Source organism: Sapajus apella, unplaced genomic scaffold (assembly GCF_009761245.1).
Source record: "Sapajus apella isolate SASKATOON/1434 unplaced genomic scaffold, GSC_monkey_1.0 scaffold6, whole genome shotgun sequence".
In the NCBI taxonomy this organism is placed as follows: domain Eukaryota; kingdom Metazoa; phylum Chordata; class Mammalia; order Primates; family Cebidae; genus Sapajus; species Sapajus apella.
Window position 1 is genome coordinate 55,665,272 of NW_022436946.1, and position 16,785 is coordinate 55,682,056.

General features: G+C 32.7%; 1 protein-coding gene across 7 annotated transcripts in view; it reads left to right on the forward strand.

Moving 5' to 3' along the window:
- EPHA7 (EPH receptor A7) overlaps positions 1–16,785 on the forward strand; it is a 181,794-nt gene that overhangs the window by 55,513 nt on the left and 109,496 nt on the right. For all 7 annotated transcript variants that reach the window (XM_032275233.1, XM_032275234.1, XM_032275230.1 and 4 more), the window contains exons 4-5: positions 6,262–6,417; positions 7,657–7,992. In XM_032275233.1, coding sequence (XP_032131124.1) covers positions 6,262–6,417; positions 7,657–7,992 — 492 coding nt within the window. The remainder of the gene's footprint in view (positions 1–6,261; positions 6,418–7,656; positions 7,993–16,785) is intronic.

Sequence of the window (16,785 nt, forward strand, 5' to 3'; positions counted from 1 at the left end):
CCCACAGTGGATGGAGTGCAGTGGCTTCATCTTGGCTCACTACAACCTCTGCCTCGCAGGTTGAAGTGATTTTGCTGCCTCAGCCTCCCGAGTGGCTGGGGTTACAGGTGCCTGCCTCCATGCCGGACTAATTTTTGGATTTTTAGTAGAGATGGAGTTTTGCCTTGTTGGGCAGGATGGCCTCAAACTCCTGACCTCAGGTGATCTGCCTGCCTGGTCCTCCCAAAGCGCTGGGATTACAGGCATGAGCTACTGTGCCCAGCACTGATGGATTCTATAATAAGAGCTTTATTAAGATATAATTCACATATCATACAATTCACTCATTAAAGTGTATAATATATGGGTTTTATTAGAGTCTCAGATTTGTACAACTATCACTGTAAATCAATTTTAGAACATTGTAATTACTCAAATGTAACCTTGTATCTATCAACAGTCACATGCCATTTTTGCTCACCACCCTATCCCCCAAAAGCTACTAATCTACTTTCTATATCTGTATATTTACCTATTTAGGTTATTTCATATAAATGGAATCATACAATAGATAGTCTTTTATGATTAGATTATCTTATGTAGCATGTTTTAAAGATTCATCCATGTTGTATTATGTGTCTGTATTTAACTCCTTTTAATTGGATGATATTCCATTGTTTTAATTCATTCAGTAGTTGATGGACTTTAGATTATTTCCACTTTTCGACTATTAGGAATAATTCTACTATGAACATTAATGCGCAGGTTTTTGTCTGCATATATGTTTTCATTTATCTTGAGTATATACCTAAGAGTGGAATTGCCGAATCATGTAATAACAGTGTTTATTCTTTAGATGAACTGGGAGTCCTTTTGAAAGTGGCTGCACCATTTTACATTCCTACAAGCAGTGTAGGAGGGTTCTAATTCCTCCATGTTTTCACCAACACTTGTTATCTTTTTGGATATAGCCATCCTTCTGTATGTATGGTTTTGATTTCCATTCTCCTAATCACTTACGATGTTGAATATCTTTTCAAGTGCTCAGTAGTCATTGGCACATCATTTTTATGTCTGTATTATTCATTTGTATAGCTTGCATGGAGAAACATCAATTCAGATTGCTTGCCTATTTTTGATTGGCTTATTAATGGATTTTAATTTTTGCATTTTAATTTTTTAAATGTTTGATAATATCTAATTTTACCTCATCAATGTTGTAGGGGAGATATTTTATTATTATGTATTCTTTAGAGACTTAGATAGTCTAAGAAAATACTTGGAATCTCAAGGATATTGGTTCTGAACACCTATAAGATTTTTTTTTTTAATATAGAAAAGTCTAGGCCCTAATAATGATTCAGTTAATATGATAGAGACAAGACTTTAGTTTCCTATCAAAGCTTTCCTAATGTGCAGCCATTGCAGATAGCCAAGTAAGATATGGATGATCAGTGCCTAATGTTCAGGATGGTGTGAAGTATGTCTGAGATAAAAGTTGGTGCTTAAGAGTCCCAAAAAATGAGCCCATTAAGGATCAGGAGATCTTTTTTGACTGTAAAAGAACTTTAGAGTAGGTGGATTTTCTAACAACACGATTTTGGGAAGGAGTATTCTTAGAAATATAATTGGATAAGATTTCTTCCAAGCACACCCCTATAGGTCATAAACCTAAAGAACTGGACGAAGCCTGGGTATCTGTACCCCCATTCAGGAAAAGAGTACATTCCATTCTACCTAATTGCTTAAGCTGTTAAAACAACATGGAAATATATGCCTTTTGGGTGGCTTTTATAATTGTTCATTTACGGTTGTTATACCAGTACCCTTATTGTTCCACCGACTGCATGTTGCAAGTATAAATTCAGACGCTGGGCATCCCATTGCTTAAAAAAATGTCTATTGAAGACAACTATGGAATATGTGATTGTTAGGAGAATTTAATGGAGAATCAGCAAACAAGGAATTGGTATCGACTCTCTTCTATATTTAAATATATTTGATTTCAGAATTTTGGTGTTTTTTAATTCTTAAATAATTAATTTATAAATGGGAAATCTGATTGCCTTTATGTTCTTTTTTAAAAATTTTAAATTAAAAATATTATTTAAATCGATTTTGTGGGATAATATATTATCATTTAAATAGTTGAAATTAATTATAATAAACTACATTTATTTCATAACAGTAAATAATATAGCAGATCTTATTATGTGTTGTAATTTAGTAGCTATATTGCAGTAAATAATATTATTGCTCTGGTATATAAAAGTTTCATGTGTTTCCTAGATTTCCTTTTTCTTTGATGGTTTTGCATGTAAAGAACAGACTAAGCAAAACCTTGCTTAACATATGAAATCTGACAAGATTAACAGCTTTTAACTCTAGGATAATGAACTTATTTTATTCATTAAGGCCCTGAGGACTAAAAGAACAGTCAAAAGAATCAATCCTAGCTCTTCATGGTTTCATGGAAAAATACTATTATTAAAATAGACGTGAAAGATTTTTTTTACAAAAGTAATTAAGTATTTAAAACAAATTTTATATGTATCTCTAATTTTTATCAATAGAGTAAAACTACTTTTTAAACTATATTCAGTTAGAAAATCAAAAACATCGAGAGACACAAAGTTAAAATGGTACATTTCTTTTTATTTATTTATTTATTATACTTTAAGTTCTGGGGTACATGTGCAGATCGTGCAGGTTTGTTACATAGGTATACACATGCCATGGTAGTGGTTTGCTGCATCCATCACCCCGTCATCTATATTAGGTATTTCTCCTAATGCTTCCCTCCCCAATCCTCCCACCCCCTGCTGTTCTTCCCTTAGTCCCCCAACCCCCAGGCCCCAGTGTGTGATATTTCTTAATGTAACTAACTTTAACCACAAAGCACATACTATATCAAAGGCTACATACTATATCAATCACAGTTTGTTTTGAGTTCATGTGCTATTGAACACATTGAGAAATAAAACAGAAGAAAAATTTGTAAAACTGCTGTTGCACAATTCCTGGAAAGTTATTGTTGTATGCTTCATAATTATAAATGAAGGGAATTTATGTTTAAGGTTTCAGAAGGCATTTATCTCTGAAGACTTTTTACTAGTAGTTTCCAGAGACCAGCTGCATTTAGAAAGAGGAGAAATTGCCTGCCTTTCCATGTAGCTTTTCAGGGAGTAGTTGGTGAGCTTGTCTAACTCTCCTGTATGTGTGTATCTCTCACATATGCCACTTTACTCTTCTTTATCTCATTGAATATTTAACTTGAGGTATTTTGCATAGATATCTTATCACAATTTCTAATTTTAAGAGCCTCTGTTACTGCTTTCCCAACCCTTTTCCACCCTGTGGATCACTGTTGCCCTAAGAGGTACCACTTTTGTTTTTGCATGTTCTTGGCTTTACTCTTAACACCATTGCTCCAAAGATTTTGTACTTACTTTTAATAACTGTGAATTGATAGTTTCCTTATAGATTAAATGTAAATTGGCTTGCTACAACTTATTATTTTCAATATTAACTGAACTGAGACCGAATATTACTTCAAAGAAAAAATGTTAAGACTTTTATGATCACATTTTTCTGGTATTGCCTTTATCTATTTAATGATAGTCATACATATATTCCATAATTGTGCAGGTATCATCAGTGTCAAAATTCATAGTGAAACTGAGACTACCTTCTTAATATCTCTTCTTAAGTTACGATATATTTCATAGCTTTCTAAGTTAAAGTAATAGCTTTCAATTACTAAAAATGTATAATAAAAATAATAAGAATCTATTGAAAATTAAGTTTTAGGGTAGCTAAAGCCCTTGAGATCCATTACATAAGTGTCAAACTTTGGCTCATTTAACAGTAAATAGTGGTAGAATAGCATATGGCTGAGTGTCAGTAGTCCTGTGGTTTAAATCCAGTTGTATCCTAGACAAACAGAATTCTTTGAAGAACTCAGGTTACTTTTGCTTTAAATCTGTTTTTCCATCTGTTAAAATGGTAACATAATTCAATGTAATTTGAAAGTTAAGTGATAAGAGTTTTAAATTTCTGTGTATTAGGTATCATATATATTCTTGAAATCATGTAAGTTGAGCAAGGAATGCACCTCATTTGTGGTAAAAGGGGAATCAGCCTTTAGAGGCTTTTAAGAATTCTGAGGAGAATTCCACTAGTAGACATTATTTTGGAAATGTTAAATCATGTTGTCATTGTCCCCCCATAACCTCCTTGTCCTGTAGAACAGTAAACATACATATGATGTTATCAAAAACTTGTCAGCACACAGCTCTTCTTTGTCTGGATGTCTGCCTTGGTTGTTTTACTTCTTCAGGCCTTAATGTCTCAGACAGCAAGTTGTGAGTAAAGCATTGCCTTCTCTGTTTTACAGAATGTTGTCTCTGATCTTTGAATTACAGATAATACATAGAGCAAGATAGAGTGAATATTTTAAAAGATAAGACGTTCCATCCTTAGAAATCTAAGCTAAACCGTTTATCCTTTCTGTTAACCATATTTTTTAATGTGGCAAGATCATATCTTTAGAAACATTTTAAGGTTTTATATTTTTGTTAGGGTATTTAGTGATCAATTTCATTGTTCTCTCTGTGCCGTATGTTTGTAATAATTTCTACTGAGAACATGTAAAGATGCCTTGTACTTCTTTGCCTAATGTTTCTGTAACTGCTTTTCTCTTGTATTAATTGAGAAGCCAACTAAAGACAACATAGCCAACTGGCTTCTGAGGGCAGTAGCAGGCCGTAAATTTACAATGAGGTGGTTGTATCCTTGTATAAATCTATGTATGTATGTATGGATGGATGGATCTATCTATCTATCATCTATCTATCCATCTCTCATCTATCAATCATCTATCTGTCATCTATTGATCTATATTCACTACATAACAGACCTTTAAATTGAGTCCCTAATTTATAACTACTTTGTTGAAGCCTCCCAAAGTATTTTGAGCTCCCAAATATATTCAAAATTGTGCATTAAAATTCGGCATTTGAACAGAAGTAAGGGATGACTCAACTTTTTTCAGAACTCTGCCATCTCAGTAAGTTAGGATTGTTCCTGCCTTCCATGCCCCCCACCTAAGTGAAAATTGTAGTTAATTTTCTGCATAATACCCAAGTGGAGAATATTAAATGAACTTTCAGCCAGTAAATTAAATGCTGAATTTTTATTTAAGTATTCACTAACTTTTCTTCAAAGCTATGATTTTCTTTTTGCTAAATGTGAAGGTTATTACAATTTAAGTAGATATTTAATACATATGAAGGATAGATTGAATTCATTCAATATATAATATGATCAATTAATAAAAATTATTGAAATAATGAAAAATAACTTGCTAAATTTAATTGAAAATAAATATAAATATATGAAATGTCCAGTGTTATTAAATGGTGTGCTGTTACTGGATTTAATTACATAATCTAAGTGAATAAGAGCAACTTCATTAGGAGGTGGCAGAAATGCTCTCTATTTATCTCTGTTCATTGCTGAGAGCAGTTGCTGTGTTAGTGTGATTGCACCCTAACCCTCCCTCAGTAGAGGGAAAACAGGGCCATAATCTACTTGCTGTTGATGACTTTCCCCTTGTTTCTGGTGGTGCAGCCATCTCCTATTCATAGGATTTCATTATTTTTAGTAACAAAGAAGTTCACTTAATGGAAACCAGCCTGCCTTATAACTTAAATTTGTTGAAATTATAACTTGGAGTATCCTGAAAATTTGGGGAAATATAGCTCTATCATTTTCTGGTGAAAATTTTTACATCATTATTATTTCTAGTCTGGTAATTAAAGTTACATTAATATTTTTCAACATGAACCAAATCAACATGTAAAAAGTTAGTTTAAAGCTACATTAGATTAAGAAAACATAACTTGAAATGTTCTAATGCAGACCAACAAACAAGTTAATTATGTTGAAATCAAAGTTAAATTTGAATTATATATCTGAATTAAATATTCTAAGGTTTTGTCTAAATAAATTGTGCTTGTATTCAGTTTACTGCTCTAGACTTTGGCCTGATGCCAACTGGAGGTGCAAGTTTGCTGTATTACTTTGTTGGTATTATTTTGTTTTAAAATGAACTGTCATAACATTTGGCCATTGATGTACCCTAAAATTAATACTTTATCATAAAGAGTTTGGTTTTCATACATCAGATTTGATATTTGATTCCTTGCTAAATAATACAAATTTTCTTTAAAGATCTATTTGCTCTCATGTCTCCATTTTTACTTTCTTTTACATACCCAGCCTGTGGTCGTGGGTTCTACAAGTCTTCCTCTCAAGATCTTCAGTGCTCTCGTTGTCCAACTCACAGTTTTTCTGATAAAGAAGGCTCCTCCAGATGTGAATGTGAAGATGGGTATTACAGGGCTCCATCTGACCCACCGTATGTTGCATGCACAAGTGAGTTGTACTATGAAAGTGACGAAGGGCTTTCCAATCCTTTCTACTCATTTTACTGTTGTGACATCATTGAAATAGATATTGAATTTGTAATTCATTCTTAATTATACTTAAATATTGTTGTTAAATTTAAATTTTAAGGTATAATTTTTAAATATTTCAAATATTAAGATATAAAATATTTTTTCATAAACAGGTAAGGCTAGTAATATAAATATATTTTACATCATCTTCAGTGTTATTGCCATGTCTTCTAAATTAAGATGCATTTTAACAATAGCTTTCATGTGTCTAAAAGGAATAAAAAATAAAATTAAGAGTTATTGGAGTTGGCCGGGCACAGTGGCTCATGCCTGTAATCCCAGCACTTTGGGAGCCTGAGGCCAGTGGATCACCTGAGGTCAGGAGTTTGAGACCAGTCTGGCCAACATGGTGAAACCCCGTCTCTACTAAAAATACAAAAATTAGCTGGGCCTGGTGGTGCCTGCCTGTAATCCCAGCTACTTGGGAGGCTGAGGCACAAGAATCACTTGAACCTACCTGGGAGGTGGAGGTTGCAGTGAGCTGAGATTGTGCCATTGCACTCCAGCCTGGGCAACAAGAAGGAAACTCCATCGAAGATAAAAAGTTATTAGGGTCTTGCATGGATATTAAATGTTATTAAAAAGTAATGGTTTCTGAATTAAAGTTCCATCACTAAATAGAACAGATCTCACAAAATAGAGCAAATCTTACGTCTTGCTTTTTCAATTAATGAATGTTTGAGACCCAAATCTAAAGCCAATCTCAGACATTGCTATAAATCATTCTTGAGTACATTAAAATGAATAAATGTATTCCCCGTTTTATGGTTAAAAGGAGAACTATTTTTAAACTACTGAACAGCTGGTTTTTTAGGTGCATTAACCGTACTGTTTGAATTGCTTGGAAGAAAAATAGCTAAAGACTGTGGCAAAAGTACAAAGACAGTTGTTATCCTGTTTTCATTTTGACATATTAAAAGGAAAATAAATAAAGCCTCTTGCCAAGTGAATTCAAGGAGGCTTTTATATAGCTTCTCTAGTAAAGGTAATGAAATGTTTATATGAAAGAAAGCATTTCAACTCATTTCTCTTTCTCTTTGGTAATTGAGCCACTAACATAATGCCCCATACAGATCCTTTTGTTCTTTCTGTTTGTATGTTGTTGTTTTTTTTTTCTACTTTTGCTTATTTATTTATTTATTCTTGGTTTCCCAAGGGCCTCCATCTGCACCACAGAACCTCATTTTCAACATCAACCAAACCACAGTAAGTTTGGAATGGAGTCCTCCTGCAGACAATGGGGGAAGAAATGATGTGACCTACAGAATATTGTGTAAGCGGTGCAGTTGGGAGCAGGGTGAATGTGTTCCCTGTGGGAGTAACATTGGATACATGCCCCAGCAGACTGGATTAGAGGACAACTATGTCACTGTCATGGACCTGCTAGCCCACGCTAATTATACTTTTGAAGTTGAAGCTGTAAATGGAGTTTCTGACTTAAGCCGATCCCAGAGGCTCTTTGCGGCTGTCAGTATCACCACTGGTCAAGCAGGTATGTCTTGTGCTTATCTTCACTGAATGGAATGTGACTGCTTAAGTGAGGTGTCTTGCTTGAATATTTAGTTTCTCTACACGGAACTCGATATTTCCAGTTTGTTGATTATTTATAGCTTTAACTTTTCTTGTTGTTTGTTAAATTATTAGTATACTCATTAACATCTTCAGAGATCTGTAAACAAAAGGAGATGAAATTGGCTGGGTGTGGTGGCCTATGCCTGTAATCCCAGCACTTTGGATGGCTGAGGTGGGCAGATCATGAGGTCAGGAATTCAAGAGCAGCCTGGCCAGCATAGTGAAACCCCATCTCTACTAAAAATACACCAGCCAGGCATGGTGGCATGCATCTGTAATCCCAGCTACTTGAGAGGCTGAGGCAGGAGAATCACTTGAACCCAGGAGGCGGAGGTTGCAGTGTGCTGAGATTGCACCACGGCACTCCAGCCTGGGACCACTGCGTACCAGCCTGGGCAACAGGGAGAGACTCTGTCCTCAAAAAAAAAGATAAAATTGTAAACCCTTAAGACTGCTATAAGATAACTCCACTGAAAGATCTTGATGAGGTTAGTAAAAATATTGGTCAAAATGAAATAAGGATATATTCACAGTTTTACCTTTTTGTTTGGTATGCTTGTGATCATAATCTACATTATAATTAGGAATAGTGAAAGACTTGACTTCATTATCTCACATAATGTTTCCAATTTGTTTTTACTACCTAGACTATGATTTTTTTAGTATATGAGAAGTGTGCATTTAAATTTGCATGAGGGAATTTTAAGTTCATCAGCAGATTTGTAATCATATTAATTTCCATTTTTATATTAGAATAAATGGCAGATTTCATGAAGATTTCAGAAGAAATGGCATAACCATTGTAATTGTAAACTAGGTGAGCTGAAAAGCAGTTTTCACTTTTTCCTCACTGGCACTTGAGAAGCCCTCCTTAGTTATTCTTTGTTGTGGTTAAGTGTGTTTTGGAAAATAAAAATTGGAAACTTTCTAAACCTTCAGAAAAATCCTATTGCTGTAGAAAATCTCAGAAATTAGGGGTTTTCTCAATCTTTTGAAAAATTCTTATTGCTGAAGATAGATGCTATGTAGTAAATGCAATCAAAAGCTATTTTATCAACAATATTAAAATTGGGCCTTGACTATAGTATTGTGTTGTGTTGTGTGAACAATGTAATAAGCTTATAATGGGGTCCTCTTGGTCTTTGGCTGGCTGTCTAAAAGCAATCAGTATTATCCTAAATTCCTGGGCACAGACTGATCTATTCTTCCTTTCCATGACAATTTTAACAAACTGTTATCTATTTAAATTATATCTACATAATGAAAACTATGTATATGATCTCAGGTTTACCACTTTGAATAGATTAGTGGGGTTTTATTCTAAAGGTTTCATTCTGATGCTTATTTTAAAGGCTCTTTCAATCAGATCTTCTATTTAAGAGTAGATATCTGAAGGTAAAACTTAGAAATGTAAATCTTTAATAATTAGACAAAAAATAACTGATTTAACCAATTACCTGGACTTACCTATTTTGTTTTGGGCTGACCTCTTTTATTAGCAATATTTAAACTATTTCTTTTAAAATACTGCTGTCATTAGATAGTTCCACTTGTGTTGTTTTATATTTAAATTTGTCATCATAACTTTGCAGTGAGTAGATCTGAAACATTTTAGGTTTATGATTTTGACATAACAGCTGCTTTTGTAAGTATTTTGTTTGCTTTGTTTCTTATTATTTTTTCTTTTTTTTTTTTGTAAGTATTAATAGAAACTTAGTTATAAGCTAGAATGATGTTTTATTTCTGCTAATATCAAGAAGTGACTTTTTTAAAAAATGTATAACCAGGAGATGCTGAAATAGCGTTTGCCAAATTGGCGACTTTGCGGATGTCTTTTTGTGTTCCTAAAATATCTATTGTTTAATTTCTCAAGTTAATATATAGGCTAAATATATTATCAATTTTCTGTAAATTTCTTGAATCAAATATCTCACAGACATTATGTAAAATGGCTTTGGATGTTGATTCTCTTCTGGCTAAGAACAAACTAGGTTGGCTGGAGGTATTTTTGTTGCTTTATTTGTCGAGGAGGTTGATTTAAATGTACAAAAATTATATTGTGATGGTTGTACAACCCTGTAAATATACTAAAATCACTTAATCACATATTAAAAAATGAATACGTTTTATAGTATTCAAATTATACCTCAATAAAAACAATAAGTGGTTAAAAGAATACATATAATTTTATTAAATAACATATAAATAAAGGTTAAAAAACTAGGTTTGTACTTTTATATTAAAATACTAATTGATGATTGCCTAGTCTTCACTACATCTCAAATGCTAAAACTCATGAATTTACAGTTAGCTTTTTCTAACAGAGGAAATTTGGAATCTGTTAGTAATTATTGTTCTATTACATGAGTATACTCACTTCTCCCATTACCATGTTTTTGATCTTCCTAAAGAGGGGTGATAGTGCCTAACTATCCAGGGAACCCTATAAAACCCTTGAACTTATCATTTTCCATTAAACAAATAGCATCATTTCTGAACTGGTTTATGCTACAATCACTTCGACAATGAATTTAAGTCTATATTTCTGGTTAGCTATCCTCCTCCTCAGCATTCCACTAATGCCTAGTATAAAAGGGTTTATGAAGAGAACTTCCTGTTTCTGGGAAAGCGTAGAGAGTCAGGATAACACGTGCTTGAAAGGTAGTATGTGCACTTTGTAGTTCCTTTTATGTTTAGAGTTTAGAACACAAGACCCTATAACAGTGTTTGTGTGAGTAGAAGTGTATTGAACATCTTTCCTCCCTTTCACAAGGGAGGAATCAGGCCATTGGTATTAAAGGCCTTGAGTTCTAGTTTCCACGGCTATGAGGTATTTACATTTTGGGTGGACCACTAAAGTTCCACATGAAAAAAAAAATGGGAATAAAATAATATCTACCTTCTTGTATATCCTTTTAAGTGAGATGATATTAGAGAAAACTCATAAATTGCCATAAAAATGCTAATGCAGTGAATAGCAAAATGAATGCCAATTAGTCTTCTTTTTATGTAACTCTTTTGGAACCTGTCAAGGCAAAATGCACCAATTTCTTTATCTGCAGCAGCATGAGGGAAAATAATGGAAGTGCAGAATTGGCAGTTAGGTATTACAACTTTGGAAGAGGGAGAAATTAATTTTGTTTGGCCTGTAAAAAATATGACTGTTACCTATTTATCAATTATATTGTGATTGAGGTTCTTATGTAAACTAATGATTTTAGCTTTAACATAGACTTGTACTGAAAAGCATGATATTTTAATGTTCATATTTATATAATTTTTATATTTACTTATGAACATACCATACTCAAGATGGCTGAAACATACATTTTTGCTCTTGCTGTTTTGTTAATAATTATATTGACCTATTAAGACTGAAGTCACAGAGATGAACTTATGTAAAAGGGAGATTTTTTTTTTTAGATGAGGAAGTAGGGAGAAAATGTGTATTTAATTTATGATATTATAATCCTTATTCTTCCTTATATTTAAATGCTTTCTTTAAAAAATGTCTTCTTTTAACCTTTTATGTTAAATTCAGTAATACGTGTGTAGGTTTGTTACATAGGTAAACTTGTGTCATGGGACTTTGTTGAATAGATTATTTCATCATTCAGGTGTTAAGCCTAGTACTCCTTAGTTATTTTTCCTAATCTTCTCCTTCCTGTCACCCTCCACCCCCAATAGACCCCAGCGTATGTTGTTCCCTCTTTGTGTCCATGTGTTCTCATCATTTAGCTCCTACTTATAAGTGAGAACATGTGGTATTTGGTTTTCTGTTCCTGTGTTAGTTTGCTAAGAATAATGGCCTTCTGCTCCATCCATGTCATTCCGAAGGATATGATCTTGTTCTTTTTTATGGCTGCATAGTATTCCATTCTTAAGCACTATTTAAATGCTGCTTTTTAATATTAGTTTGGCCAACTATACTAAGCATGTAGTACATGTCAAGCACTATGGGGGATGCTAAGGATAGGAAGGCAAATAATAGTTCTTTTCTTAAATATCTAATAATAGAACACCTTACTATAATGTGACACATGTTGTAGAACAACATTGGGAAAAAAATACAAAAGCACTGAAGAAAGAATGATTCATTCAGAGAATCAATGAAAATAAAGAAAAAAAAGAAATAAAATAAAATAAAAAACGGAGAACAAATGAAAGCCCTTACTGAAAAGATGCCAGTCAATCTAGAGTTTCAGAATGGATGTGACTTTGCCAGATATAAAAATAGGAGTATAAACGTAAGCCCTATTCCAGGCCCTGAAGAATGCTACCCCTCTTCTCTAATCAGAGCATGGTAATTGCCACTACCTTCCGTCCTGAGAGTAAGTACTGTAGCATAGAAATAGTATGCAGAAGTATGAAAGTTAATAAAAACAGATCACTCAAAAAAATGCTGTTTCTTTCTTTAATACTTCATTCACTCTGGGATTATTTAAGCAATTATAATATGTGGTTTCTCCTCAAAGGGACATAGAGGACTTAGCAATTATCCTTCAAATCAGGAACTGTGTCATGTTTATCTGTGTCACCACCATCAAACACAGCCCTCTCTGCATACTAGCTGTAAAAAAAAAAATGTTTTGGAATTAAGGCCAGTGGGAAAACTAGAAAAATTAAATCATTATACTAGAGTGAAAGCATTTAGGCATTAATAGAAAAGATATATTATTTGATATTAGATGATATAATTACATTTTTTTAGACAAGTTACTTTACCTCTTTATACTAGAATTTTCTCAAGTGGTACACTATTTGACTCCACATATTGTAAAAGTTGAGCTAATAGCTTAATTCCAGGTACATTTATCAAAATAAAAAGGTATGTTACAGTACTGAAGCAATTATAGTAGTAAGAGCAATAACTTAAAAATTACTATTTATTGAACACTTACTATGTTCCTGGTATTTTTTGAAATGTAAAAAGTGCATGAAAAGAGTGTCAAAGATGAGCCACCTAACTTTTTTTGGCCTCATATAGTCCCCATAGGCAACTGAGAGATTTGGGACAGAAGACCTCTCAGAGCTCCTCATATATCCATAACTAAATACACAAAGTAATCATTCAGTGTTTGGTACAAACTATATCACTGTGCTACACTATTCACTGCACACTCTTAATATCTGAGTAATAGTATACATGTACTGTAGCTTTTAAGGGAATAACTTTTATAATGCTCTGGAAAGCACTGGGAAGGAGTTAGGATGAAAACTGAAACCTCTTGAAAGAGGTTAGTGATAGTTTCTCAAGTTGGGCTCCTCAGGAAGCAAATACTTAGTTGGAGATTAGTATGCACGAGTTTTATTAGGAAGAATTTTTGGGATCAATACCATCAGACAGAAGAGAAGGAAGCAGAACTGAGCAGAGCAGAGCTGAGCTGCGATGCAATCTCATTGGAATCCTCAGCCAACTCCATGGGGAGCTCTCTACCTGTAATGATCCTCACGTTGTCCCTAGATGACAGTTTTATACGTCTGTGTTGTCCAGACATTTGTTGCAGTTTTCCCTAGGAAGGAACAAGATGTTATTTTTCAGAAAGGAAATTCTAAATGAGGCAGGGAACTGAGGTCTGTTTTCTGGCAAATATCTCAGCAGCTGGGCAAATAATTTCTTCATACCTTTTCTAAGAGGAATGTGGTCAGCCCATCACACCATCTACTGTAGGTAGTTAAATCATGAAAAAGAATAAGAGGGGCAGCATTCAAGGTGTGTTTGTAGAATAATGGTATGAACTAGATGAATAAAGATTTGTGGGAAATTTTATTTTTAGCAAAAGAGGCTTTTCTAGATAGACAGTGGGGGAAACCTGAGTGCTTTTGAACAGGCAAGTAACATGATTGACCCTGGTTTAATTTTTGTGTATCTTCCACATTTGATGTATTACATATAGTACTTTGTTAAAAAAAAATTCTCCTGCCTAGTCTTAATTACTGTGAAAAAATGTACAAAGAATACATTTTCTGAAAATATGAGAAAGCTTCAAAGAATCTGGCATTATGGTGTGGAGACATCTTTTTGTTTATTCAATACTTCAAGTTTTTAATACTTTAAAGAAGCATTAAAGTATTTAACATTTTAAGTTCTGGGGTACAAGTGCAGAGCATACAGGTTTGTTATATCTTAATTATCTTCAAAGATCTATTTGAAGTCTCTCAGAAAGAACTTTTTTCCCCATCATCAATTTTGTTGTGTATGGATGAATGATCTATATGACAATCACACCGATTATATTAAAATTTAAACTAAATTTATGGAGTTGTTAACACAAGAACTGTTATCATTTTAAAAGTAAAATGTTGAGGGTTCAATTGTGTGACTTTACAAAGTTCACACAGTAAATTATATAGTGATGACCCAAATGATTGCAATCAAGCACACTTCTTACCTCAAAATTATTGTGTTTATGCAATCTTATCATAGAGTGCTATCTTTAAATACATAGCTCCATAACCCATTACATGAGAATTTGCAGATTGGTTTAATGGTCAGTGATAAGAGCTGCTAAGTGAAAAGGAGACCTACTAAGAAGTATTATTTCCTGAGAATATTAACAAATGTAATCTTTGTGGGATAGCATTGCTAAATGTAGCATTTGTCTTCTCATTATTATTTTATTACACTTCTTCAGGAAACTTTAAAAACAGCCCTGCATATTTTAAATTGACTAATTTTCCTCTGTTTTTCAATACCCAGATCTAATTTCTCAGCCAAAATAAAGATTTGCTTTAGTATTCACTTTACTTTGATTTGTAATGTTTATATAATGTACCAGATGAAATATAACCTAAGTCATATGATATAGCATTATATATAAGCAAAATTATCCCCAAAAAGACAAAACCAACAGTCATTTTCTTTGTCAGATATAGCTTCATTCACATGAATTAATGTGACTCGACCATGACTGTTTTCTCATAAATTAACTTAGATCGTCTCTTTTCAATGATTTCGTGGATACACATCAAGTTATATGTCTTTTAACAAATAACACTTAAGTTTGTATATTTTTATAGTTGTTAGGAATTTTTAAGATTGATTTATATTTTAAAGCAATATGTGATTAAGAAAACATATTTTCTTATTTGAGAACATTTACTGATGATGTAAAATAATATTAAACACAATATTCTCTACAGGGTGAAACAGAAGTATAATTGTTTCATCAATAGGTTAAAAAAGATATAAATACAAAAAACAGGAACCATTTTGTAGAGATAGTGTTACTGTTATTAAAACATACATTCATATGCACATCTACGCCATCTGCAGCAGAAAATCGGTGGAATGAGTTTCCTTTAACAGTAAATTGTTCAAAATATGTGTTTCTATAATATCTCGACATTTTATAAACCTGAGGCATTTAAAAGTGCAAGATTTAGTAATTCTAATTCATGCTACAGGGCATGACATTTTTGTAATTCATATCCTTTGCTTAAGTTATAATTTTAGAGTGTTAGAAATTTAATTATTTAATATTTAAGTATTTTTGTGACACCATAAATATGAAAACATATGTATAGATACATTTTTTTTTAGTGGCTGTAGGCAATTAAAACATAAAAAAGGATGATGTTTTACATAGTATTTTAATAAAATTTTAATTAGATAATAGACTACCATGTTGACATTAATACTAATAACCAGAACTTATGTCGTGCTTACTATAATACATGTTGATTCTTTTATACATAAAGACCCATATGCTTTCACAGTATCTTCACATTCCAAACTTATAAGGGAAGTTTGAGAGAAAATTACATGTTTCTGTGATATGGTCTTATAGTAAGTGTATCATATTTGTAACATTCTTCACATATTAGTTGTGAAAAGTTTACCTTTCCAATTAGGCTTCATGTTATAAGAAAATGGTGGTACCTTTGATCATATTGTCTAACCCCATTAACATATTGGGCCCAGAGTAGATGGTTAGTAAAATATTTGTTGATTGAATACATAAATTCTTTGTATACTCTAATATGAATAGTGAATTTCTTAGGCTATCTAGGTGGTTATAGAAGACATTAGTTTAATTCAAATGATATAATATTGCTTAAATTATGCAATGAGTACATAAGCTAATAATTTCAAGGATATACATTCTGTAATTTTGTCCTAAAACTGTGAATATATTTAAAATCTTAAACTGTTTACAGCCATAATGGAGTATTTAGGCAGAAATATTAAACAAAAGTATAAATAACCCTTAACTTTGAAAACCTTTGTAATGCTTTATATTTTGAAAGCTTGCTGAACGTATAATGAATTTATATCTTTTATATAACATTGAATATGTAAAAGCACAGAGATCCAGATTGGAGATGATTTCATTAGTACCCGGGAACATAATATTAGCTTTTCATACATTATTTTAATATTTTTATATTTTGATATATTTAGGTTTTAATATTTTTGTATTTTTTGTCCTTGTGACAGCTTTTAGTCTACAGCATGGCTGTGCTATGACTCTTCTCAATGAGATCATACATAAGGAAATGCCTCTAAACAACCTTTGTTCTCATCCCCACACCTTTATCTTGCCACCTCAACTCCCTGATCTCCAGTCCAAGTATCTTTCTGAGTTGCTGAATCTGTCTTTTTCTAATATTGTTAATATTTGTAATGAAATATTTAGGCTTTTGTTAAGGTTATGATGACAAATTATCTGCATACCGTTTAATGGACATGCTTTTTGTAGACACTTGATAA